The sequence below is a fragment of the Homalodisca vitripennis genome, chromosome 4, assembly GCF_021130785.1.
Source record: "Homalodisca vitripennis isolate AUS2020 chromosome 4, UT_GWSS_2.1, whole genome shotgun sequence".
Lineage (NCBI taxonomy): Eukaryota > Metazoa > Arthropoda > Insecta > Hemiptera > Cicadellidae > Homalodisca > Homalodisca vitripennis.
In genome coordinates this window covers 43,278,124-43,304,796 of record NC_060210.1, presented here as the reverse complement: position 1 = coordinate 43,304,796, position 26,673 = coordinate 43,278,124, and the positions used below count along the sequence as shown (strand labels likewise).

The following is a 26,673-nucleotide window of genomic DNA, read 5'->3' as shown; positions in this document are numbered from 1 at the left end:
CCATGGACATCCCTACCTTGCACCAACGTACACCTGAAATGATAGAACATGCTCATCTCAAGCACGTACATACGCAGGCAATGTCAGTAATTTGAGCTCCTTAAAGGATTCTCTACACGACGAAGTTAAGTTATTGATTATGTGAACAGATTTTTTTTGTAATATAAATAATCTTTGAAAATACGAATTTGGACAAGTACTCCACAATGTAATTCTATAAGATATGTGTGGAAAAATTAGTCCATAGTAGGCATTTCTCAATAAGGGCTTAGGACAATGATGTGATAATTTTCTTAGCAAATATATATTAGACGAAATTCTTTTACAAATATTTTCAATTTGCGTACGCCATATCCAGATCTATCTTTTCTGTTTTTAAGATACCGTTTTCCAATTATAGTCGTCTCATTTTGTAATACTTACGTAAATTTTATGATAGACAACAATTATTAAATCGTTACACGAGTAAATAGATGGTAAAATGCACTTTGTTCTCTTTAACTTAAAATTAAATTTCTGAATAATCAAGAGGTTCTTTCAATTTTAGTACTATCACTTACACACAGCTACGCATGCATTTTCCTGCCGAATAACACAGGCATATCCTTTTTAAATTGTATACCATCAATCATTTATGCCATCCAGAGGTAAGTAATGCTGTCTGAAAAATACTCCAATGTTCTGATCCATTTCAGAATAGGCAATTGAACTGTTAATTATTTGCCATTTGCCAATTATGCCGAAGGCAATCTCCTGATTGGGCGATCTCCCAATCAAATTCCAAAAACTTGGTAACATTATAAATGTTTGTGATAAAAACTGTAACTAATTGTATCGCAGTTTCTTGCAAATTTTCATTATAGGTCATGAAAAAATGCAAAAATTTAGAGATTTGTTAGAGGATAGCAATATTTTTGAAATTTGTATCATCATAGGATCACAGATATCCGCAGGAATGATGTCAATAAGTATGTTTGATGTTGCAGACTGGCACTGTCAGTGCCCAAGAATCTAGAAGGCGGTTATGACCAGTGCTCAGTGTACGATGTGGACTGGACCCGGGTACTCAGCGAGGGTGTGCAGCAGGCAGATCCTAGCTGGCCTGTCAAGCCCTGTGACAGTGGCTGGCATTACAACTCTACTGAAATACCATACTCTACCATTTCCACTGAGGTATTGAACATTCAACACAAAATGTATATTCTATATATTCCTTATCCTAATTATTATTGTGTTTGATACTGAATACAATGTTTACTCATAAAGTCAGAAGAATACAAACTGCTAGTTCGAAGTGTAACAGCCTTATCACAATTCACTTGTTTACACTGCAAATAAAAAAAGAGAAATCAAAGCATCTTTTTTACAAAATATTGTTTAATTTTCAATTATTTTTATAGTCTTTATAAGATAGATAGAAAAATTGAGATACAACTTTTTGGTACGTATTAATTGTGTAGCCTGACAGATCACAAGCAGAAGTTTTGGAAAAATAAGTCCAACTGATGCAGCCAATGAATTTCTTTTTGACAGTTTGCAGCAGCTGTTTGTATAGTTCTGAGAAGAGAAGAAGTGCTAGAGAACTTCACAGTTGACAGATGGTTTTGAATTCAGAGTAACAAAAAAGTCACTGCTGATCGGTATGGGTAGGCTGTTCCTTAAAATCGTGGAGACTGTCAAATAAGTTGTGAAAAGGACTTGCTTACGTTTAGATTAACATTTCCCAACCATAATGTAAATAACAAGAGAAAAGGGGGAATATGGACAATGCTGGGTTTATGATGTTTGCTTAAAATGTTTTATTTTGGTTCACTGTTAGAAGCCCCTTCCTGAGCCTCCTTCTCTGAAAATCTCATATTTTTCTATTGGTCATGAGTAGTGTTTTACTTAAATTTGTCATACTTAGTAAAATATGAGCTGGAACTAAAGCTTACTAATGTCTTCTAATTTAAAAGATGAACGCACTTTAGAGTAATGGTAGCATCTTAAAATATACACATGTGGATTTGCATTATAAACAACTATTATCCAATAAACTTCTTATTTCAGCTGGATTGGGTGTGTGACCAGAAGGCTTTGCCCACGATTGCACAGTCGATTTTCTTCTGTGGCGCCATAGTAGGAGGCCTCATCTTCGGCTGGATGGCAGATCGGTATGGCCGCATCCCTGCACTTGTCGGTACCAATCTTACAGGTCTCTTGGCAGGCATCCTCACCGCCTTCTCTACTTCTTTCTGGCAGTTCTCTATCTGCAGATTCTTTGTTGGCTTTGCTTTTGACAACTGCTTCACTATGATGTATATACTCGGTAAGCTGCAATAACTCTGGAAATTTTAACTTAAACTTTCTTTAAGTGCACACTAATCAAAAATGTTTTTTTTAGTACTTAAATAACATTGATTGCTATTTAAAAAATGTTATGAATGATTGTTGCAGTTCTGGAATACGTAGGGCCAAAGTGGCGTACGTTTGTAGCCAACATGAGTATTGCTATCTTCTTCACTCTGGCATCGTGTCTCTTGCCATGGATCTCTCTATGGGTAGGAGACTGGAGGTGGCTCTGTGTTGTGACTGCCGCACCTCTCGCCCTCGCCATTGTCACACCCTTCTTTGTTCCAGAAAGTGCCAGGTATTTTTTATACTTTCTATTTCACCAAATATTGTGTTTCATTATTAGATGTTAGCTCCAAGATGAGTTCAAATACTATATAATAATACGACACAATTAAATTAAGTATTTTTTGGGCACAAAATAAGGTTTAAATTAAATTTTAAAATATATTATTAATTTATATTAATTTTTGTAAGAGTAAATACTAAAGTCTTCTTTCTATTAGTCTCAGCAATTGTTTTATCACCTGGTTTTGTTTAATAGGATTTATCGCATTCGCTATTGTGGTATAAAAGGATGAGTTCAAAGTAAAATGGATGATCCTATACATTGTAGACTCATTGCCTCAACACCAGTACTTATCAATGTAGACATGTCTAAGACAAAGCTTCATATTGCAATATTGTTAACTCAAATAATGAAGGGCATTATAGTACATTACAATCAAAACAAAACATTCTTGAGCATAATAAACACCAAACACATTTCAAGAAATTTAAGAATTTGTGATATAATATTAGTCTAAAACTGATTTTGCTCAAAACAAAATACTATATTTTTACTATTAGTCTCAGATATTGATTAAAATAAAGTTAACGGACGTTTTATTTTACATACATAATGAAGATAGGGTTAAGAAGCCCTATCTAACATATAACCTGGAGACCAACGACTAATTCTATGTTATTTTTAATTATTGTCAGATATTTTAATTAGCATTACTGAATTTGATACTCTGTTCTACAAGGTTGGGTTTAAAGTAAACCAGAGATACTCCCCATTACAGACCCATCTCCACACCACTAGTACAGCCATGTCCAAGACAAAAGTTATACTAGAAATTACGTATTGTGATAACATAAAGCCAAAACAAAGAAAATTTACTGTTATATAAATGTAATTTTAAATTCTGAAATAAGAGTTATAGAACCATGTTTTATTATGTTGTATTCAAAACAATATTTTATTCCTTCTTGTTGGAATAAATTCAGGGTTTTTTATAAAGTTTCTTCCCTGGCCCTGTACTTTTTATTCCCCATAAGTCTTGCACAAACATCAAAAACTGCAAAGTGTGCACAAACTTTTCTGTAACCCATACTTTCTGTAATAAGGCATGAGCTACGAGTTTTTTTTTACTTCACCAGCAATTTTTTAAGCTATTGTAAGACTCAAAATTAAGTAAATAACCTTATGATCATTCCTAAAAGTTGCAATACAATTATACACATATCTCCTTGTCTCTTATCCTTTAACTTGAGAGAAAACTTGGATGAACCTTTTTTTTTGTTAACTAAAATGTTTAGTAACATGCTATGTAATAACTTCTATGTAGTGTCACTCTTGTCTATGTGACTACTTTATTCGAACCAAGGGCTATCTCTCTTGAGAATTTTCTCTCCCATTTTTCATTACAATCATCCCAAATAGCAGCTATCTGCTTCACTAGTCCACTATCCACAAAATTAATTTGTGTAATACTTGAATAATCCTATATTTAGTATTTTATTAAGTTTATTTGCTGTTTGGATTTAGTTGACTTTTGACTTTAAATATACCGTCTCTTAGAAGAAATCACTTTTTCTCTCAATTTTGGCAATACCTTTTAAAACTCTTTATACCTATTAAAAACTAACTTTAATCTAAAAAAATCAGTTTAAAGATCATGTTTAATTGATTTCCTACATAGATGATGGTGCTGCAGTCTTGTTCAATACATTTTTAATGTGGCTGTCTAAAACATGATTTATTATTTAGTGATAACTATATAATACTTTCTTTATAGGTGGCTGGTTTCCCAAGGCAAATTCGATAAGGCCATAACAATTTTGAAAAAATTTGAGCGCATCAACAAGACTAAAGTTCCTGAAAATATCTACAGTGAATTTCAGGTTGGTTACAAGCATAACTTCCTTACATAATTTAAAGTATCACAGTGGTTATTATTAAAAATATATACTATAATAGACAAAATCAAGATAAAACTCAAACGTTTACAGAAGTGTATAAAAATACATATGCTAGATAAACGATACAAAGAATTTCTCAGTTTGCTAAAAAATTAAAGGAATATAAACTAACACTTTTGTTTGAAGTTTATTATTGATGTGAAAAATTTGAAAGGGTAAAGGATTGCAAACATTTGCTATCAATTGTGTGCTAAAAAACTTGAAAAAAGTATACATAACAGATAAGTAATCAAGAAAAATGGAGCTGAACTTAATAACAATACAGTTGAATGTCAAAAACCAAGTTTCATTCTGTCTACTATATGGATTGTGATGTGCATTGGTGTTCTGACTAATTTTCTTGGTGCTGTGTCTCAGGTAAAGATGTTCACATAGAACTTATGTTGTTAAGTTTACACTTTGTATCCTTAGCGCTCATAGTTCATTAAATTTGTTGATTCCTTATTAATTATGGTACATGATTTCAATTCTTGTGCTACATGATTTCAATTCTTGTGCAACCAGCAACAACGATTTATGTATCTACCTACTCTAAGCGGTTATAATGTATAGTAAAATCAGTGTTGGCCATCAGCATATGTTCTTGAAACATATTCTTTCATAGAAAAAATGATATCCATTGTCTACAATCCTGTTAACATTACTGAAAACACACATACAATGTTTGGATGTATTCAGTAAACTAATAAATCTTAGTGAGTTGAATAAGTCAGTTCAATATTAGGAAATTGTAAAATTTCAATTTTGTAAAGTTTGTACCCATTACATGAATTTAATGTTTACACATATGGATATTCCATTCTGCAGAAGAGCTGTATGGCTGTTCAAAAGGAAGAGGAAGCCGGCAAGAAATACTCTGTTCTGGACCTGTTCTGCAGCCCAAGGCTACGAAATGTCACAATCCTTCTAATTGTTATCTGGTAAATAGAATTTTATCACTGTATAAATTTAAAAGGCTATGTTTTTAGAAAGAAGAGATGTTGTTGTTAAAAAGAAGCTATACATGTTGACTGAAAACAAACATAGCCTTTCTTATCGATAGTTAGAATGGATAATTATGCTTCATTTTAACTTCCTTTCTTTATAAAATGAATCTTAAATTTCACTATCTGTATATTGTATAGTATTCATATGTTTAAGAAATGTAAATATCCAAACTTAGTGCCAGCTATCTTATTTTTGATACTTTAAAAACTTACTTCAAACAATTTAAAAATTTCAAAAAGTGTTATTTAATTGGTTTATTTAGATTGACAGTGTTCATCAAATGCCTTGTACAAGTCAAATCCTTATTTCTTTTTTTTATTTCTTGGCCTAAGTCAAAGTTGGTGTGTGTGTTGGTGTTGGTATGTTGGTGGTTATTGTTGGTGTGTTGGTTGGTAGCGTGTTGGTGTGTGTGGTTGGTAAGTTGTATAAGAACAGTATTAAGGTGTTTAAATATTTTCTGTCATTAAGTTAAACAAATGACTAATGATGAACGTGGTATATTTACTAGTTATTTGGTAACGATTTAAATCTCCATGATCATATTATAATATTATTATAGTGTAAATCAGAGGACATAACCCAAGCTTCACTAATGTTTCTGAATAGATATGTATGTATAAAGTAAATGTTGGAGACTTTAAAATCATCAAATTTTAAGCTTTGTTTACATTATAGCATGAATTAGAAAACAACGATACAAATTAATTCTGTATGAATGATTGACTAATCATTAAAATTGTGTAAAGAAATCAAAACTGGTGTTGTGGTATGTAGGATGGCCATCTCACTGGTGTTTGACGGACACGTGCGGAACGTCGGCTCATTGGGTCTGGATGTGTTCCTAACCTTCACCCTAGCCTCTGCCACAGAACTGCCTGCTGACACGTTTCTCACAGTTGTGCTAGACCGTTGGGGTCGGCGCTGGCTGGCCTGTGGCTCCATGGTATGCAGCGGTATCTTCAGTCTCCTAGCCACTGCCGTGCCTATTGGTATAAATTACGTATATTTCATAGTTTTATTTTTCTCCGTTCAATCTTTAAAAATGTGTTAATATAATTTAATTGAAAAAATACTGATTTTAATGTCTTTGATAATTTATATGTTAACTGGGCCCATAAAAGCGCTTTAACCCCCTAACCATGGTCTTAAATCATGGACCAGGTGAAATGGATGAGATTATCTAACCAAAACTAGTAGAGAGCATCATGTTGAGTCTCAATCAATTTTGTACACATTCTCAAAAATCTTGACGTGTCTTTTTCAAGGGTGATTTCATTGTGTAGAACTTCTAATATTTATTTAATTTCTCTCCCTAATTTCTTTGTACCAATAATTAATTACAAAGTCATTTTTGTGTCATTTGATTCATAAACATAGTGTAATATCTCACTAAATTTTAAAGTAGATATAAAATGTATGCTTTATGCATTTTCATGTATAGTTTTTTATTTGGGAATTCAGATTTTTCAATCACACAATTTACCATACATTCCATAAAATACATATATTTTCAGGTATAAATAATATAGCTCAACAAGCAATGTTTACATGTTGAAACAAACCCGATCAAGATAAAAACGCTAAATTTTTCTTTCTTGTAGGAGTTCCATCTGCATCACTTGCCATCATGGGGAGGTTCAGCGTGAACATCTCGTACAACATCGGGCTGCAGTACGCTGCAGAATTGCTGCCAACCGTAGTCCGAGCGCAGGGTGTGGCACTCATACACATCATGGGCTATGTGGCCAGCATTCTGGCACCTTTCGTTGTCTATCTGGTCAGTCTATACCGTCTCTGTAATCATTACATTACTAATACACTATTGTAAAATATATATATATACACATTATATGCTATGTGACCAGCATTCTGGCACCTTTCGTTGTCTACCTTGTCAGTATACCGTCACTCTAATCATTCACTACTAACATGGATTATTATCGAACTCTAAGCTTCTTATATAGCAATGATGTACCATGCAAAATTTAAGTCCATAGGTCAGATTGAGATATTGTACAGGCAGAATAACAGATAGACAGCCAGATAAACATTAAATTACATTTTTCCCAATTGGAGCATCTGAACTCTAGTTAGAGTACAGAAATGCCTATTTTATAAACTATGGTTTTTAAACTGTCAGTTCCAGAAGAGCCCTTACATATATCATATATTGCCAAAAATAGCCACATCATTTCAGATTTCATATAAGTAAGTAGAGTATTCTTGTAAAAACATGTTGAATAAACTTTTCCCAGATAAAGTTTCGACACTGTTTGAACAGACTAGTCGTAAGTTCCAAGCATATTTACTATATATTTTGATTACAGTTTTAAAAATACTTTCAGACTAATGAAGTTTTGTGCTTTTTATATTGAAATATAATAATTAAACGATAAACAATTGCAGATCAGTAGGGTAAAATATTTACAAGAGCTAACATCCAAATATCATCTTGATGGTTTTAAAGACTAACTGGCTGTGTTGAACAGGCATATGTGAGTCCTCAGCTGCCACTATTAGTACTGGGAGTACTTGGCATAGTGGGCGGAGTGTTGGCATTGTTCCTACCCGAGACCATGGACCAGGAGTTACCTCAAACCATGGCTGATGGTGAGAACTTCGGCAAGGACCAGAAGTTCTTCGATATCCCATGTGACAAGTAAGTCATTCATATGTGGTTTACTTTAGTACATTTACTTAGTTGTCAATTAACACATCCACAATGACATGTACCCAATCGGGTACACATGATCTTTCACAACTGCTGTCATGAACCTGATCGGGTACAAATTTGATCCTGTGTTTAGAAATCAGAATTTAATTGTCTCACACTGAAAGGGTTCAATCATGCCATGACCACATTTCTTTTTATAACACTATATTAACACTTCCCATTATACTGTTTGATTATATTTCCACACGGGCAAATTGACTATATGTCAACATTTAGAGTAAGGTAAAAATAACAGACCAGGAAGTGAAGAATGTTGTGTATTATTAGCTTAAAATTTCAATAACATAACACCACCATTATTGTCTTTTGTGTTATAGGCGAAACAAAGTTTCAAACTTCCAGAGGAGAACTCCGAATAAATCTTCAATCAGAGCCTCGGTCCGAGGAGAACAGTACAGATCAACTCTGATCAACAGATCCATCAGACGTCCACACACAGTTCCCACAATACCAGAGGCATAGTGCAACTCACTATGACTCTTGTAGTAAGTTACCAGTGATATAATTAGAAGAATACTTTGTAAATCTGATTTAACACTATTTACAAATCAGATTTTTTAATTTTTTTATTACCACCATCAATTTGTATTTTTAAGATTGTTTTAAATCTATAGGTTACATTAGACAAAATAGTATTTATTACAGAAGCATTAATTGCTTAATATGCATTATTTATTTAGATTAAGTAAGACTATTGTAACCTAAGAGATTTTTAGTAAATAACATGTATATACTCAGGCTGTTATTTTGATATAAGTTGATGTTAGGCGTAGGCTATATTAATATCTATCATGTTGTTTAATAAAATACTGTATTAAACATATTAACCTATTTTCTTTTGAATACATTACTTGTTAAGAAATTGTTATTAATTACAAAATATACAGGGTACCTCATCTGCACATTATTTAGCTTGTTTTTCTTAATTATATATTTTTTACATAATTTAAATAATTAAAAATGAAAGATTTTCACTGATAGTTGTTAAAGTTTTTATATTATTCATTTACTAATTACTTTTTTAACACAAGAAGAAAAATCTTCCTTCAGCTTAACTATAATTAATTTGTTTCTATTTGGATAATAATCTGTCAGCTACCACTGCATTGATCACTTATTAGTTTTCAATTATGCTTTCTGTTCACATATTGTACAGTGTTATACAGAGTTATTTTCTGTATTTTAGTTCATTATCTCTTGATGAATTAAAATATGTCTATTTAGTCATACAATTACAATGAAATTGGCTATGTAACCCGAGTTGTATATATGTTACCAACATCACATTTTTACTACTGAGTGTCAAAGTAACGTCAGAACGCCTTGAAAATAACATTAGCTAAAGTCAAATGATGGGAGATTTTTCTTCAGGTTCTTGTAAATAATGTAAATTTGTCTAGCCATAGCTAAGACACCTTGATATTCTTTAACCTGAATGAATATCCTCCTTTAATCATATATCTGCTGTATGTACTTATTAAAATCAAAATATTTATTCTCCAACCTGTGTTTTCAAACTATGGTGTGATACACATAACACAGCTATGGTGGGAAGGGTTGATTCAATATGCATGTTAAGTTTAGCTCCAGTTCATCTTCCTCTTACTTGCACCATCTGAAATTTGATCCTGTCACAGACTTGATTCCTGAAATCTGGAGTCATGTTTGTTTGTTCGTCTGAAGGGATACAAAAACTGTCGGTGAAAAGAAGAACAAAGGAACTCAAAATGAACTCTTTGCATCGTTTCGACATCAGAGACACCTAGACTACAGAATTTAGTGAAATCTAGGTGAAGAGGCATATTCTCATTGACTCATCAGATGCACAAAGACTCAATTACTCTACCATATTTTGTGATCGTGTCAGCAAGGCCGTACCCAGCTTTGGCGGGCCCCATCACACAGCTTCCCCACACCCCAATCACTGTTATCCCATTGACATCTTATTATTTTGTAATGATAGTAAGATTAACATATATATGTTGCTAAAAATTATTATGGAAAAATCTTACTAATCAAACCATTTTAAGCATTGTTATAAATTACTTCAGTGAACCCAAAACATGTATAATAATTAGTCTATTAGGTGTCCAACTAAAATTAATTTGAGATATTAATGATTTTGAGAAATATCTTTAAAGTACCTCAAAATTTCAGTTATGATTCATCGGGTCAGAGCTAACGCGTGTTAAGGTTTTTTATCGCAGGAACTATTGTTGACTTTTTTGCTTGAATGCATGATGTAAATAAACACGATTGAGATTGTTAAATCAAAAGTAAGATTATTATTTTAAAAGTAATTGTCACAGCTTCTTGGAAATTGTAATGAACAATATAACAAATTTAGCCTATAATAGTGTTTCAGTTATTAGATTGAGCTATCTCGTCCGTTGATACTGTCCATTCAAATAGATGTGTGGCGGGGCCCTGGTCTGAGTACGGACCTGCATGTCAGTAACACTGTAGTGCACTCAATTGTGCACCTGATAAGACAATGAGAATGCCTCTTCACCTAGATTGCACTACATTCTGTAGCCTAGGTGTTTCTGATGTCGAAACGATGCAAAGAGTTCGTTTTGAGTTTCTTCGTTATTTGTCACCCATTATTTTTGGATCCCTTTAGACAAGCATGACTCCAGATTTCAGGAGTCAAGGCTGTGACAGTATCAGATTTCAGATTGCTAAAGGTAAGAGGAAAGTGAATTGGAGCTGAACTCAACATTCATATGGTGTGATAGTTGATCTCGTAGATTATGTGATAATTAAGAAGTTTCCTAACTACTGAATTAACAATTAATTATTGATAGTGCCAAAACCAAATTCGATTTCACCTTAGATTGATTAGACATATACAGCTGGGTCATTAAAAATCCTTGTGAAAAGACGAGATTAAATGTATTCTAATTTTAAAAATGAGTACTATTATACAAGTGGCCACTCTGATTTCATTACTGCATGGTTTTTAGTAATTTTATAATAATTTTGTATAAAAACAAATAGATTACAAAGAATGCTGATGAATTTGTGAACATGTTTTTCCTCGTTCTACCTGAATGGTGCTCTTAACCCCGCATAAAAACTTTCTTGGTATAATATGTTAATAGTAAGAGACTTCTAAAAGTGTTTGAAAATTAAAATATTTTAATTATTGAAAACCATCTAAAATTTCCCTAAGAAAGAAATCAATTCTCAGTCGCCTAGTGTAGGTGGGAGAACAGGAAGCTATTCAAAGAGTTAAACATTTCCAATGATAATCCTTTACAAATAGTTTTTATTTAGACTCACTTAATACATAATAATATTAACTATTTGTCTGAAAATAGTGACAATGTGTCTATTTAGATAAATAGACTATTTATTTTTTGTATTCTGGTTTGGTATCTTTTGATGAATAAATAAGTGTCTATTTAGTCATACAATTACAATTAAATTGGCTATGTAACCCAAATTGTATATTGCCAAATTGCCAACATTTTTGTATATAACCAACATGATAAATTACTTCTATCAAGATTTTTGGTTGATAGTTACTATTTTTTAAATACCTGTTGGTTGGTATGAAATGTATAAAGCTAATGAAAATAATATGATCTGAGAAAAAGATTATTTGATATTGGTAACCATTTTGATTTAAATTTAAATTAGCATGGTCAACAATCAATTTCTTTCTAAATAGAAATTCCTTTATTTCCTCTATTAATTTCATGTATTTATGAGGTTTTTACTACAAAGTGCAAGTTAGCTCTCAGCTCCTACAATAATATAATGGTAACTACAACACAATAATGAAATTGAGCTGAATATTTGTTTACTTATATCAATCATACTACAGTTATTACTATTTTAATAAAATATTAGACTTAGGCAAATTAAGTGCAAGAACTGATAAGAACTTTATATAGGCTGTATGTGTATGATACCGAACATGATACTTGCATGTTGGAATCAACCTTTTGTTACTTGATTATAATTATTTATTATTATTTATTTATATAAGACTATTTTTTCTGGACATTATTTTGTAATTGAATATACATTCATCAAATAAAAATTATAAACATATGTTTATTTCACAATATTTTATTACCCTAGATTCCATGATTATACTTGTGAGTATTTCATTATTTTGGCTGAGCAAAGCCTTTCCCACCAATCGGCTTGAAGAAGTCTACATACATTTAATATGTTCTGAATGATAATGACCAAGGCACATTTCAACAGTTTGAGCTATTGCCTTGAAATTTTTCAGGAATCTCTCTCTTCATACAAGGAAAACACTGGCTGATTTTGATGACTGTTGTGCCAAAGAAGGAGAACACAAATATATGTAGATGTTTATATTTGCAAAAGCAATTATTTGAAGCTGTATGATTTTTATAAAGCTTTAAATTCATATTAATTACATAACCAGTATTGTATGTTAAGTAAATCAAATATAAAGTACGATTTTTCTAATTATTTAAAAAATTATTTTGCTACGATTTGAGAAAATAACAAAACTAATGAGTTTGAGTAAAAACATACTATAAAAACTAAATAAGCACATGCGTACTTCCAAATAAAACAATTAAACATGTTAGTCAGTTGTCATTACAGACAATCCAAGCAAATCCTATGAAATGGTATACAATTTACAATCTGATACAATCTACAATAAGTAACAGAACCTACTGTTATTCTAGGTGTGGATTACCATAGCAAATATTAAAATTCCTAAAATCTACTATAGACTGTTTGTGGGGAAGTAAAATTACTCAGAAAGATTGTTGTTAAAAAAGCAAACTATGCTATGCTCTTATGCTCAACATACTATTATGTATATTATGTCATGAGATTATCAAAAGGGACCATTAGTGCCTTAACCAGCTTCACTGATAAACATGCTGCAATACTTATGAAGCAAAAAATAGTTCAACTATGAAAAATAAAGTGGAAATGAGTGTGAGGGAAGAGTTAAATGTATATGCTTTAAATGTGTATGCTTAAAAGAGTTAAATTTGTAAACCTTTAAATAGTAACCATTGATATGAACACATGCATTCCAAGCTCATCCCCAAGAGATAAACATGAAGCCTATCAAGCTGAGACCCAAGAATTGAACATGAAACCTCTCAAGCTCTTCCCAATTATGTGAACATGAAGCCTTCCAAATTTATACCCAAGCGGTGAACATAAAGCCTCCCAAGCTGATCACCAAGAGGTGACCATGAAGCCTGCCAAGCTCATCCTCAATAGGTAAACTGTGTTCAGAAGTGACCATCTGACTTGTAAATATGTTTACATCATTCATACAAATACAGTTTGTTTCGCCATACAGGTTAACTACACATGCAAAGTAAAAACATTGTCTGATGGAATCTCTTAAACTTTTCTTTAATAGAGTGTACATTTTAAAATGTAAAAAATTTGTTTAGAATACAAATTCTCAATACAGTTTAAAGTTAAGACTAGGTAATGAAGAAGAAATACAGGAATAAAATAACAGAATTAAAGTGACATTATATGTTAAACATTCTACTAAATGGAGCTTCACACATATGAGAAAGGCTGATATGAGTGTAAAATAAAAATGTTATTTTTCCAATAAAGAAACAGTTCTTTAGTGATTACTAAAGAGCCAGTTACTAACTATAGCAATAAGGGCTGGCAAAAAACAACCTCTTTCTCTCTCCTATTTGAGGCAGGAACAGTTGTTTAATTATCTTGGTTTATAGTCCAAGATCCCAGGCCCCCCAGACCTTACTTATTTTCTAACTCCCAAAATTATAAGAAATATGTGGGGTAATGTATGCTTAAGCACCTATGCATACCCGCTAGCTTCATTAGCCGGCCCGTTTACAGGTAATATGTAAGAAAGGTACATAAAAATAAAGCTTACTTTACTTAAATTCTAACAGCTGGTTTTTGGATATGTTTCACAAAATATTGTAAGAAATCATAATCCAATATTGCCAGACACCTCTTGTGGGCGGTAACTCCCGCCAGACGCTTTAAATTTGCATAACATTCGCGACATCATTATATATGCGCTTGAGTGCGAGTGAGATGTACTCTGTAGATTGCTTTCTCACTCTTAAATATATGGTCAATTGTTTTGTGTCAAAAACATATGCTACAAGCATGCGTATACACAAAAAATTGACCATGTGTTTAAGAGTGAGAAAGCAATCTACAGAGTACATCTCACTCGCACTCAAGAGCATAGCCTAGATAATGCTGTCGCGCTTACACTTACAGGATAGCTTTAATGCGTCTGGGGGGATGATTGGCCCATGGGGTTGGTCTGGCTGCCTACAAAAGGTATTAAAATAGCCACATGAATGTTATATATAAAAAATTGGAAGTTAGAATATAAGTAAAGTGCAGTAATTTTTTATGCAAATTTAAAGCGTCTGGCGGGAGTTACCGCCCACAAGAGGTGTCTGGCAATATTGGATTATGATTTCTTACAATATTTTGTGAAACATATCCAAAAACCAGCTGTTAGAATTTAAGTAAAGTAAGCTTTATTTTTATGTACCTTTCTTACCTGTTACCTGTAAACGGGCCGGCTAATGAAGCTAGCGGGTATGCATAGGTGCTTAAGCATACATTACCCCACATATTTCTCATAATTTTGGGAGTTAGAAAATAAGTAAGGTCTGGGGGGCCTGGGATCTCAGTCTATTAAGCAATTACAAAAAGTGAGATACTTTATCCCATTATTATTCCAGTAGTTCAGAAACGGCATAATCCTTAGATTTTTAACATTCCAGAAATTATTGGTACATTCTAAATATCAGGCCCTTGATTTAAAAAAAAGTATCTCATATTTACACATCCAAATTTCAGAAAACTGCCTAATATATGAATATTTTTGTAAAGAAAAGCAGTGGTTATAAACTAATTTTGTTAATAACAGTAATATAACAATGTATTTATATCTTTATTATAAGTGTTTTTCATTTTGGGCGGGTAGATGTTGGCTGCTTGTGGTGGCCATGTTGTTTTGGTGTCAGCTATTTCATTAGTGTATTGTTGTTCAGTGAGTACTGCCATTTCATGACAAGTTACACGATTCAGCAGCATGTTCAAATGATTCAACTTTATTATCAAAATGAGTGTTCAGTAGTTAAAATGTTACATGTGTTGCGACCATTTTACGGCAGACGTGGAGGCCCTTCAATGTCAACTTTTTAACGTTTTGTAGTTAAATTCAAGAAGACCGGTTCAGGAGACAACCAGCCTATACCCAGACGTCAAAGGAACAGCAAATCTATCGAGAATGTCGCTGCTGTCCATGAAAGTGTGCAGAGGAACCCGAGGCAGTCAATTCTTCGCTGTGCACAAGAACTCGGCCATTCGCAAACTTCAACTTGGCGAATTTTGCGTCTGAATTTAGGCCTGCAACTGTAAAAAATTCAACTGACCCAGGAGCTCAAAGTTTATGACCACAGACAAACAATGCCGTTTGTTCTCCGAGTGGGATTAGGAGCGTTTGGAAGAGGACCCTAATTTCGGCCAAAAAATTATCTTCAGCAACAAAGCACATTTATGGATGAATGGCTATGTTAACAAGCATAATTGCCATATATGGGACAACGCCAACCCACATGAGATTCACCAGGTAGCGATGCATCAAAAAGTTACTGTTTGGTGCAGATTTTGGGCTGGCGGTGTGATTGGTTCGTATTTTTTTGAAAACAACGTTGGTAAGGCCATCACTGTTAACGGTGAACGTTACAGAATGATGATAACAGACTTGTATTGGCCCAAATTGAACGATATGGACATAAACGACATGTGGTTTCAGCAGGACGGCGCTACCTGCCACACAGCGAATTACACCATGAACATTTTGCATGAACGATTTGAGTGTATGGTTACCTCTCACAAAGGTGACGTGAATTGACCACCAAGATTGTGCAATTTGACGCCTCTAGACTTTTTTATGGGATTTTCTGAAGTTGCAGGTCTATGCCAATAGGCCTCAATCAACCAATGAACTTAAAATCAACATAACCCAGGCCATCGCTCAAATTCAACCGGATTTATGCAGCAGAGTAATTGAAAATTGGACCACTCAAATCCGTACCAAAGTGAGAAACCGTGGTGGACATTTGAACGATGCCATATTCCATACATAATGGCATACATGGGCCTTTCATGTGAAAAATTAATTTCATTAATATATCATACATAGCTTGTTTTATTTCATCTCAACATATACCCCCCCAAAATGAAAAACCCTATATATTACGATAATATCATGTAAACAATTTAACTACACTTTAGATCAAATTTAAATTATGCATGTGTAAACATACTTTTCTATTCTTAAGAAACAGCTGAAACTGACAGAGCAGGTGTCAATCTTTCTTCTCTTTTGAATTTTTCCTCAGTCTGAAGAAAATGGCTCTTCAAGATGTTATCAATTTCCTGTGGAGAGAAAAAAAATTAGGGAGTTCACAGACTTCTAAGGATACATTAAGATACACACAAAATATGCTTTCACTTAATGATCTAGTAACTCGTAAATAACTAGTAGTGGCTTTGACCAGTAATACATTTACTTGTTCAATACAAGTTTTTATTATTTACGAGCGGGTGATGTAATGGGTAAACAACGCACCTCCAGCAGAATTGATTTGAAAGAGTGTGAGCCACACGTCAGGACAAAACAAACCACCAATATTGAGAAGCACTGTCTGATTGGCTTATTCAAAGGCTTGTTTTGTTAGACAAATTGAAGGGTATACCTAGAGAATCAGTATCATATCAAATATTGTATAGATATTATACATTCAATTCTCCTATATGGGGGAGATCTCGGTGGATGAAACAAAGGTGAAGAAGTACCAGACTCACATACTTGCAGTGAGTCACTCACTATTATTCTAAGGTGCATCAAGCGTGATTCTCTTCCAGTCAACCAGACAGCAGAGGAAGTTGGCTACCTAGTAATATAGATCTGTGGTCTTATTGCCTGAAGGATGAAACACTCTCAGAAGTTCCTAAATGCAAGTTTGTCATAAATGTGTTTAAATTTGTCTCTATAGAATTTGAATCTCTGGCAGGCCTAACCATATTGCTATTTAATTTACTCAGTGGACGGATAGAACTATTGAATTGAGCCCATCACATTTCTGTCTTGTTCTATCTGATGCACTGATCAAGACAGTAACAGAGCAGCTACAGCAGAACTTTCCTGCAGATGATATTTCACTTATCTTTTCTGGAAACTCAGCTCCATTATTATGTAATGCAGAAGAAATCAGACAATCTTTGACTATTGCCAAAGCTGCACTTGATGTAGCATGTAGAACAAGACCCCACTGGGGAAATATTTTATGTCATCTGTTTGCTTAGAACCAGACCTTTACCTTTTATGAAAATGTGTTTACTAAATCTTTGAAAACTGTGAAAATTAAACAGAGTTTTTAATGCAGCTGGAACACAATTGGAAACATTCCTAGAGAGAACAATAACATGTGGTTCAAACTATCTGATGTGACACAGTAGATAGGAGCAAAGCTTCATACATAGTAGGTAATAAAATTATCATATTAAATTAGGGAAAACGTTTTTATTTAATGAAATCTGTCAAAATTTCTTAAAGGTTTGATTTACATTTTTCAAATATCCTTTATCTTTATAACACAATACTAACTCTAGACTTGGCAGCCATTTTTACCTGAAGGTTCTTTATTTACAAAAAAATATAAAGAGGGAAATATATACAAAACCGTTTTCATGGTTATAATCCAACATTTTCATATAAAGTAGGTTATAAATCAATTTTGATTTGTTTATGTCTGTCATTTATTAAATTGCTCTGTATAGAGGACCATATGTATGAAATTAAGTTATTGTGAGTAACAATTTTATGTTAAATTTCATCTAGTTTCAAATAAACATAAAACTATATATACCGGTATATATATATATATATATATATATATATATATATATATATATATATATATATATATATATATATATATACACACACATACATAGAAACATACTAAAGCTAAAAAGCAAAATGCAGTTTTATGCATAAATAATGAAAAACAGATGTATGTGTAAGGGAGTTTAGTAATAATAGTTTTAGTAATATACATGTTATATCACACATTTTATTGCCTAGAATGTAAAATCACAATAAAATACATTTCATAGTTGAAAATGATAAAAATTGCTATTTAAAATTATTTATATATTTTATGAGATATTTACAAATGGCTAGATAATAAGATGTTTTGGAAAGTTTGTATTATAGCAGTTTTTCCTTAATTTCTTCTTTAAACCAACGGTGCATAAATCACATTGATACATTAACAGAGTATATTATAAGAAATTTTTTTTGTGAAGGCATGTTTGACCGTCAAGAGTCAACAAACACTACAGAAACAACTTTGGTTGACAAGATCATTTGGATAAACAGTTCAAGGGTGTAAAAGACGAGTGTACCTTTCCTCAACATGACAATGTTTTTGTACATTTAAAAACTCAAATCCTGGATATGCCAGTAGGCTGAAAGTATCCTTCCCTACATCCTTCAGTCCCTCAAATCCACATTGTCCTGTCCTTTGTCAGTTTGCAAAGATGATTCCAAACTAACATTCACAAATGTCCATAATCCTGTCACCCTTTCAAATCATTCTTTGTTAATAAAGAGTTCTAAGCAAAGTTCGGAGATTGTATTTATTCATTGATGAGACAGACTTTCAATTCTTAAGCTTGCTGAGGTTCACACGGTATCTTCTAGTCAATCCAGGCTAGACTTCTCTAGTAGACTCAAATGTATTGAAAATTGTTTGTATCTCATCATCTCATATTTCTGGCCTCCAATTAACTACAATAGACCAACCACAATACTTTAGTATGACGACAGGGCAAATGATGTTTTTGAGTGAAGCAGATGTTACAAACTATGATTATCATTCATTTAGATTCTTTAAACATTTAAGTATAAGCAATGAATGATGCCAATATAAATGTATTTTTTTAAACTGTGCCAAAATTGACAGTAATTTTAGATTCTCTCACAGAGTCACCGTTAGCAGCTGCTATGTTGATGAGGGAATCAGGGTCTTCCACAGTGGCTCCAGCATCTAGTAGCAGCTGAAGGATTGAGGGCCTGTGTGACAACACTGCCAGGAGAAGGCCAATCTGTCCATGGATATCTCGTCTGTTCACGTCAGCCCCTGCATCCACCAGCAGCTCAAGCACTGCCTTGTCACTCCCCAGCACAACTGTCCCACACATAAACTGTTACTTGGGAAATTACTTAATTACACATCATAGATAAACCATGTGATTGTTTTTAGCGATGAAAGTTTCATGATGGCAACAGAATTTTTTTACATTTGCACCACCTTCTTTTTGACTGGTCTCTGATTAGTTGTCGGATATTTTGATCTGTACTTTTTAGTTTAGTGTACTGTATATAATAATTACTGTGTTTTTTATAATTTTCTGTTGTAGAGATACTGTGTGGAAATAATAGAATATGTATGTTGTGATTCCTGACATATGAGAGTTATAAATTGTTATATGATTTAGTTATTTTAACCTAGATTGTAGTTATGTGTTAGGTTATGTTTTCACCTGAGAAAGAGAGATCAGGCTTCACATCTTAGAAAGTAATGTTATTGATTTTTGTATCACTTAACAATAGCAAATGTCCAAAAAATGCTTGTTACACTCAATCAAAACATAACAATCTCACAAATACCCAAATTATAAACTTAACATTTATACTTATCACTATGCTAAAGGACATGCATAGTATTTTGTTTTATACAGAATATGTAATTGTATGTAATAGTTACAATTATAATTTATAACAGTAAGAACTGAATAATGTTATGTCAGCAATGATAAAAAAGAATAAATGTGCTCTTGAGTACTAGCAGGAGGAGTGCCACCTATATTAAAAGTGCATTGTAACATTGTGATGAGTGCAATTTTTAACTATTATAACAGAGGTCAGATATTTTTTAATACATTTTCCCCATCAGAGCTTAATTGGGAAGGGATAATTATAATTAGTTTCAACCCATTAACTAATTCATTGGTTATCTTTTTGGCTACCTACTATTATTGAATTACAACAGTGTACTTTTTTATCTTTTCATCTATTAACTTTTACTGATCTTAAAATGATTTTTTCCAAAATTTCGGGGATATATCCCAATATCCTCTCCCTCGGCTATGCCAGTGGTCTTAAGTGATTGAAAATTACTTGGATTCTGAGTTCGCATGTATAAATTAATAAAAAGTATTGCAACCAATGAGCAACCTTTTGTCTTTTTAGTGAACTGACCTTCTTAAAAGTAAGTATACTAGAGTAAAGAAGAAGATTTCAGGCTGTGTTGTATAAACAGATAGCTACTAGTGACATAAACCTGAAATAGTAAATACTAGAGCTACAGTGACAGGTTTTAACATACGGTAAACCATAATTCTCAGGACATTGGGACTCTTTTCATTTGAAAAATTGATGTTTCTCGACTTTGTAACCGCTGAACTGAGAACATGCTGAGTCAGACATGATGCGAAATGAATCTGTCATGCTGTAATATCCGTGCAATGATTTATTTAAATTATAAAAATAATTTAAGTGCTGAAGAATGCCATTCTTTTTTGCTGTGTGTTTTTATGAGTCCCCACTTCTAGGTTCACAGTTGGAAATTGGTTTCCGAGTTTTTGAGGGATTGGCAGTCATTTAAAGATGAATCCCATTGAAAGATGTCCTGATCACCCAGCAACAGCTGTGACTCAGAAAAACATTTTATGCTGAGAGAACAATGATCAAAGAAGATCAACTTTTTACATTTTGTGACATTAAAGAAATCCTAAATAATAAATCAACAGCAATGCAGACCATCATGCACGATCATTTAGGTGTTACCAAAAACTTTTAGGTGCCACATGGAGGTTACAGCACCCAAAGTTCAAGAGTTGCAACTTATGCTGCATCATAACAATGCATTTCCATTTAGGGCTGCTAAAGAATGGATTTTCTGGAGAAGGAAAAAGTGCAGGTGTTACCTCATCCCCCCAGATTCTGTAAGACTAAGGAAAGAAATTCGAGGCGAGCTGTTTCCATCAGATGAAGAGGCATTGCGGCTTATGAGAATGTGTGTTGTCATAACATTCATATATTGAACACTTAAAGCAATGAACTATTGCTGTATTAGTTACTCCAGAAGTCCTGATCAAAGTATGGAAGGCGATTAAGTTTGCTTGGACGTCTGCAGGGCAACTCATGGTGCTCATGTTGAGCTTAGATAAACTGATGTAAAACTGTTTAAAGTATTCATTAATCTTATGTTAATCTCATTCTTGTGCTGTAAACACTTTTATGAATAATTCTATTTAAAACTGTGACAATACTTTGTGGACACACTGTATGTGTTAATTAATACAAGTGCAGTGCTGCCGTGCTAACATCAATTGCTAAAAGGCTCATCTATTACCACCCCTGAATAGAGGAGTCCAGCCACAACTGTCAGCAATGTTGAGATTGGCACCACTGGTGACAGCCAACTCCACAATAGCTAACTGAGATGTGTCCACAGCATAATGTATAGCTGTGCAACCTACCCTGCATTGGAAATACATCTTTAAATAGAAATAATGAAAAATTAAGACAATGTTATTACAGAGATATTCTAACTATCTAAGTAATTTTTTTGGATCATTTTTACAAAAGTAAGCGCAGACCTACCTGTCTTGTGTGTGCCAACTGGCTCCTCTCTCTAACAGCAGGTTTGCTACCTCCACTTGACCTTGGGCAGCTGCCTGCATCAGTGCTGTTCTACCTGTAAACCTGTTAAGCAAACGCATATGGTACTTAAAAAATTATAATGCATCTTATACCAAATTATATGACAGGAACAAGGGTTGTGACATGTCACAAATGGTAGTAGTTCAGGATTCACTATATTTTCATGAGTAAAACTGGCCTTCCCATAACATTTTTAACCCTTTTGATTCCAATTTCATATTTTTAGCTTGTGTTTGTGATACATTTGTGTATGATACCAACGTCTTATTTCAGGACTTTCACACATTGTTTTAATACAATTTAAATGGAAATATATATTAGAGTGCTTGTTATAGTATGTCTGCAAAGTTATAATAACTATCCGTTCTTTTTGATTGATTTGTCAATGGTATTTAGCTTTGTTTAAAAGGCTATTGCTGTACTATCTGAAATACTTCAACAACTTTTATATATTGTTTTATTTTATTTTTTAATATTTTCAAATATTTCTGTTGTAACTTTTAGTACTTACTGTACATTAAAAACAATTTGTGAAATTATAGACAGAAATAAAATAAGAGACCCACTTTTTTACTAAATAAAAATACTCTCTTAAGTCTCCTTTAGCATGTATTTCTAAACAAAAACACTAAACATTCATCTAATTGTCACATAATATTTATAAAGAACTGTGAACTCTCTATATTGATATAACAAATTTATTTACCGTGTACATGTGTTGACCCGAGGGACAAAATTTATAAACAGTAATTTGGACTTTTTTCTTTTAACGTTTTTCTAAATTGATTTGATATGAATAAAAATTTCAAGAATGTATAGCATATTGTTTTATCATTAAAGCTGGCAGGGATATTGTCCTGTTCAAAATCCTCTCCTCTGAAAAGTTGCTGACAACTAATATTTATCTCTTGGAAGTTCAACAGTAATAGTAGTACTAGTTCAACAAAAGGGAGCTCTACGGGTTATCCTTAGGCTTAAAAAGACTGACTCCATTAAGGAATTATTTACAGAAAATGGAATTTTAACGGTATACAGTTTATATATTTATGAAACAGTTCTTTACATGAAACAAAAAGAAAACATCACTCCAATTCTAGTTAGTCATCAATACAACACAAGGCATAACAGAAGTGTCCCACAACATAATCTTGAATTTTTCAAAAAAAAAACTGATTTTATGGGACATAAGTTCTTTAAAAACCTACCAAGAGAGGTAAGAAAAGAACAAAACATAAAAAAAATTAAAATTAAATTAAAATCTTACGTGCTGAAACTACTTTGTTGTTTTCTTTATATAATTAATTTAATGGTATTTTAACTGAAAATTTGTGTTTTTATTTTACAGTATTCTTATTATGAAAGTAATATTACTTGACTCTATTCTTGTACATGATGTGTATTTCACGTATAAAGACTTTATGAATCTTGAATCTCAAAGATTGATATAAATATAACTGGTTATTCATGACCGATATATGAAGTTATACTGAGTTCAGAGTTACATGGTTTTACTGGTCTGTTTAAGTAGTACTCCAGCTTATTATTCAGCGAAATGCTTAAATTAAAAAACTTTAACACACCTAATAATCAGGTGAAATACTATTATAAAGATACCTGGAAGGTTGTTCATTAGTAGCCCCAAAGTTGAGAAGAAGAGCTGTTATTTGAGGGTTTGTAGCCATGGACAGAGTTGGCTGGCCCAGTTGGTTGTAAGTGTCAAGTGCATATGGCCTGGTCAAACATGTCAATACAACTATGAGTGTATCTAGGAGTTTGAATACAATAACAAAACAATCAAACAAATTTACCTAAAACGATTTACTACAATGGAAACTGAAACAAATGAGAAAATTATTACAACATTAAAATATAAAAAATAGTAACGTTATCAGAGTTTTCAAAAATTATTTTTATCGTAAATAATAAAAGCTACATAAAAACCTTTATTAATGTCAGGTAATATATTTCCAACCATTAATGAAACTGTTTGTTATGTTTCATAGTGGTCTTTGGGTTTCAATGTTTATCTTGATGAATCTCTCACTGATGTACATTTTCTTGATAAAATCAATATGTCTTAACTTCAGGAAAAATCCAAAAACTATTTTAAGTGTAACCATTTGCTCTAACTCTCAGCATAAAAAAAATTCAAAACAAGTAAAAGTGAGACATATTTTGTCTTTTTTATGATATTTTGCTCTTTACTTCATTCCTCTGTTTAAAAAGTATTCTTGTTTTTGTTTTACTGTGTAATTGTGTTGCCCAAAATAATAACCTGGCTGAAGTTGAAGCATGGGAGTCTTTTCCTTGTTGTACCTTATGGCTAGTACAATCCAAGTTAAGGTTTATAAGGAAGACAATTATAGGTATTTAATCAATGCTTTTCACAAAATTTATTTTCACACTGAAGAGAATCCGAACAGATATTTCAAAGAAAACAAAAAAATATTTAATCATTATAATACTCTTTTTTATAATTTACTATGTAATTGGATGGATACATTCAGGGCCGTACTCAGCTTTGGTGGGCCCCGGAAAAGATATTGGACCCCGTAAAAGTGTTTCACACCCCCCCTCCACTGTTATCCCATTGACATCATCTTATTATTTTGTTAATGATTCAAGTAAGATTCAATATATGTTGCAACCCTATAATAGAGTTGTAGTTATTAGATTAAACTATCTTATCCATCGACAAGGTTCCTTCAAATTGACGTGTGGCAGGGCCTGGTACGGGCCCCGGTAAACTTGTCCAAAAAAATCGGTCTGAGTACGGGCCTGGATATAGAAGACATAAGTAGTATTTAAAGTTCTCATACAAATCTACAGGGCTAAAAAGGCCAACATTTAAACTGAACTGGATACAATATTTTTGAGACTTTAACAAGTCATAATTTTTTAAATATTTAGCTATAATTAGGTGGAATTATTCCTTATATTTTTGCGATGTTATTTATTTTACCTGCTATTTATAAATTTGCGGACTGCATTTACGTTTCCATATTGCACTGATCTATGGAGATTTGCTACAAGGATAAGGTCATCTGAAAATATATAAGTACAATATATAAATACATTAATATTGCAATTAAAATATGTATCGATTTATTTGCATACTAGTTGTTACTCCTTGTTTAGTTGATGTTCATGTAAACTATGTAGGGAAATTTCATTAACATGGAAATACAGTACAGTCATGGTAATTTGAGCAGTTGAAGTTGGGCACATTCACATTGAATCTTACAACCAAAAGAGACTTCACAGACGGAGAGACCGCTCTTTGAAATTTTGATCCCAAAATCAATAGAGTTCTTTCTTGAACCAAGAGGAACCTGTGTACCAATTTTCGAGTCTTTAGGACCTTTTTATCAAAAGTTATAGTATATTGTACAAACGAATGGTTGACACAATTTTAATTTTTTACTTGCGTAGGTTACGTAAACGAGGCTACACAAGTTAGGTTATTTAAATGGATACATGCTATATAAAGTTGTAAGAAGACCCTATTAGGTCCTTACTAGTTGTCCACTTCTTGAGTAGACTAAAATGTACTAGATTATTTTATAAGATTGATACTCAACAGACCTTTGGTATTTGCTGGAACAATCTTGCTCCAAACAGTAGGAGTATCCTCCCCAGGTATTGTCACGCCCACTCGGAAGTGGTAACATTCCTCAGGCCCTAGACCCCCCACCTCCACCTGTGTCCTCTGGCCCCTGTTGGTTTGAGCATCGTTTTACTAACAATTTATCTCAATCACTGCACACAACAGAGAAGTGTCAGTTAATGAGGTGTAATTAATTGTATATCTGTTGGGCTCTTATATTCCATAGTCACAGTGCTTTATGATATCTTCTAAGATAACAAAATCGGAAATATATGATCACTATTTGAGAATAACAGGATTTCGGACATTTTCCATCATTATATGTTACAAAATGATGGCAAATGTCTGAAATCCTATCATCTTTTTAAACCTTCCATCAACATACAACACACACAAGAAACTTTAACCCTTGAACTGGTAGTCATTATTTCCTGAGATGGCAGGCCATTTTTGAGTGTTTTGTACCTGTACTTTAAACATTTGGTAAGAAATACATTTTTACTATACCGTAACCCTATATGTGTAATAGATTATTTTCTTTTCAGAAAAATGTGGAAGATAAGTATGTTATAAAAATATTATGCATAAACCATCAAAGCAAAAATGACTACACTATTTTTTTATAATTGGTGGGACTGCTCCTGGTAAAGTGTAATAATATTATAAATATAAAATTTGAAGTAGCCAATTTATTCTTCATTAATCTAGTTTCAGAAAATATATAATTGTATCCAGGTTCTCTTAAAGAAAATGTAAATGTATTGTAATATCCACAAATAGTAAACAAAAGGCTATATTTGTTACTATGGGTACAATTATTCTCAAAAATGCACAAGAAATATAATTCTTACACTAAATGTTTCCAAATATACCAAAATTTAGAGAATTATATGCACTAATAAACAACAAATAACTTTAAACCAATTTCTAATTTTTTTTATTTTTGAAGTGGTGGGATATGATTATTTAAAAAATTTACAACAAATATTT

General features: G+C 32.6%; 1 protein-coding gene and 1 long non-coding RNA gene across 2 annotated transcripts in view; one reads left to right on the top strand and one right to left on the bottom strand.

The window, feature by feature from the left end:
- Nucleotides 1-12,361, top strand: part of LOC124359223 (organic cation transporter protein) — a 46,030-nt gene extending 33,669 nt beyond the window's left edge. Inside the window, exons 2-10 of the mRNA XM_046811788.1 lie at nucleotides 987-1,173; nucleotides 2,050-2,308; nucleotides 2,437-2,629; nucleotides 4,395-4,500; nucleotides 5,386-5,498; nucleotides 6,340-6,554; nucleotides 7,167-7,342; nucleotides 8,055-8,224; nucleotides 8,617-12,361. Of these exons, the coding sequence (XP_046667744.1) occupies nucleotides 987-1,173; nucleotides 2,050-2,308; nucleotides 2,437-2,629; nucleotides 4,395-4,500; nucleotides 5,386-5,498; nucleotides 6,340-6,554; nucleotides 7,167-7,342; nucleotides 8,055-8,224; nucleotides 8,617-8,761 (1,564 nt within the window). The 3' untranslated portion in view covers nucleotides 8,762-12,361. The remainder of the gene's footprint in view (nucleotides 1-986; nucleotides 1,174-2,049; nucleotides 2,309-2,436; nucleotides 2,630-4,394; nucleotides 4,501-5,385; nucleotides 5,499-6,339; nucleotides 6,555-7,166; nucleotides 7,343-8,054; nucleotides 8,225-8,616) is intronic.
- Nucleotides 7,223-26,326, bottom strand: LOC124359224. The gene is made up of 7 exons (XR_006922128.1): nucleotides 25,662-26,326; nucleotides 25,039-25,120; nucleotides 23,691-23,807; nucleotides 22,017-22,118; nucleotides 19,331-19,536; nucleotides 16,606-16,717; nucleotides 7,223-7,359 (listed from the first exon to the last, which is right to left on the bottom strand). It is a non-coding gene; the product is annotated as an uncharacterized LOC124359224 (long non-coding RNA).
- Between the last annotated feature and the right edge of the window lie 347 nt (nucleotides 26,327-26,673).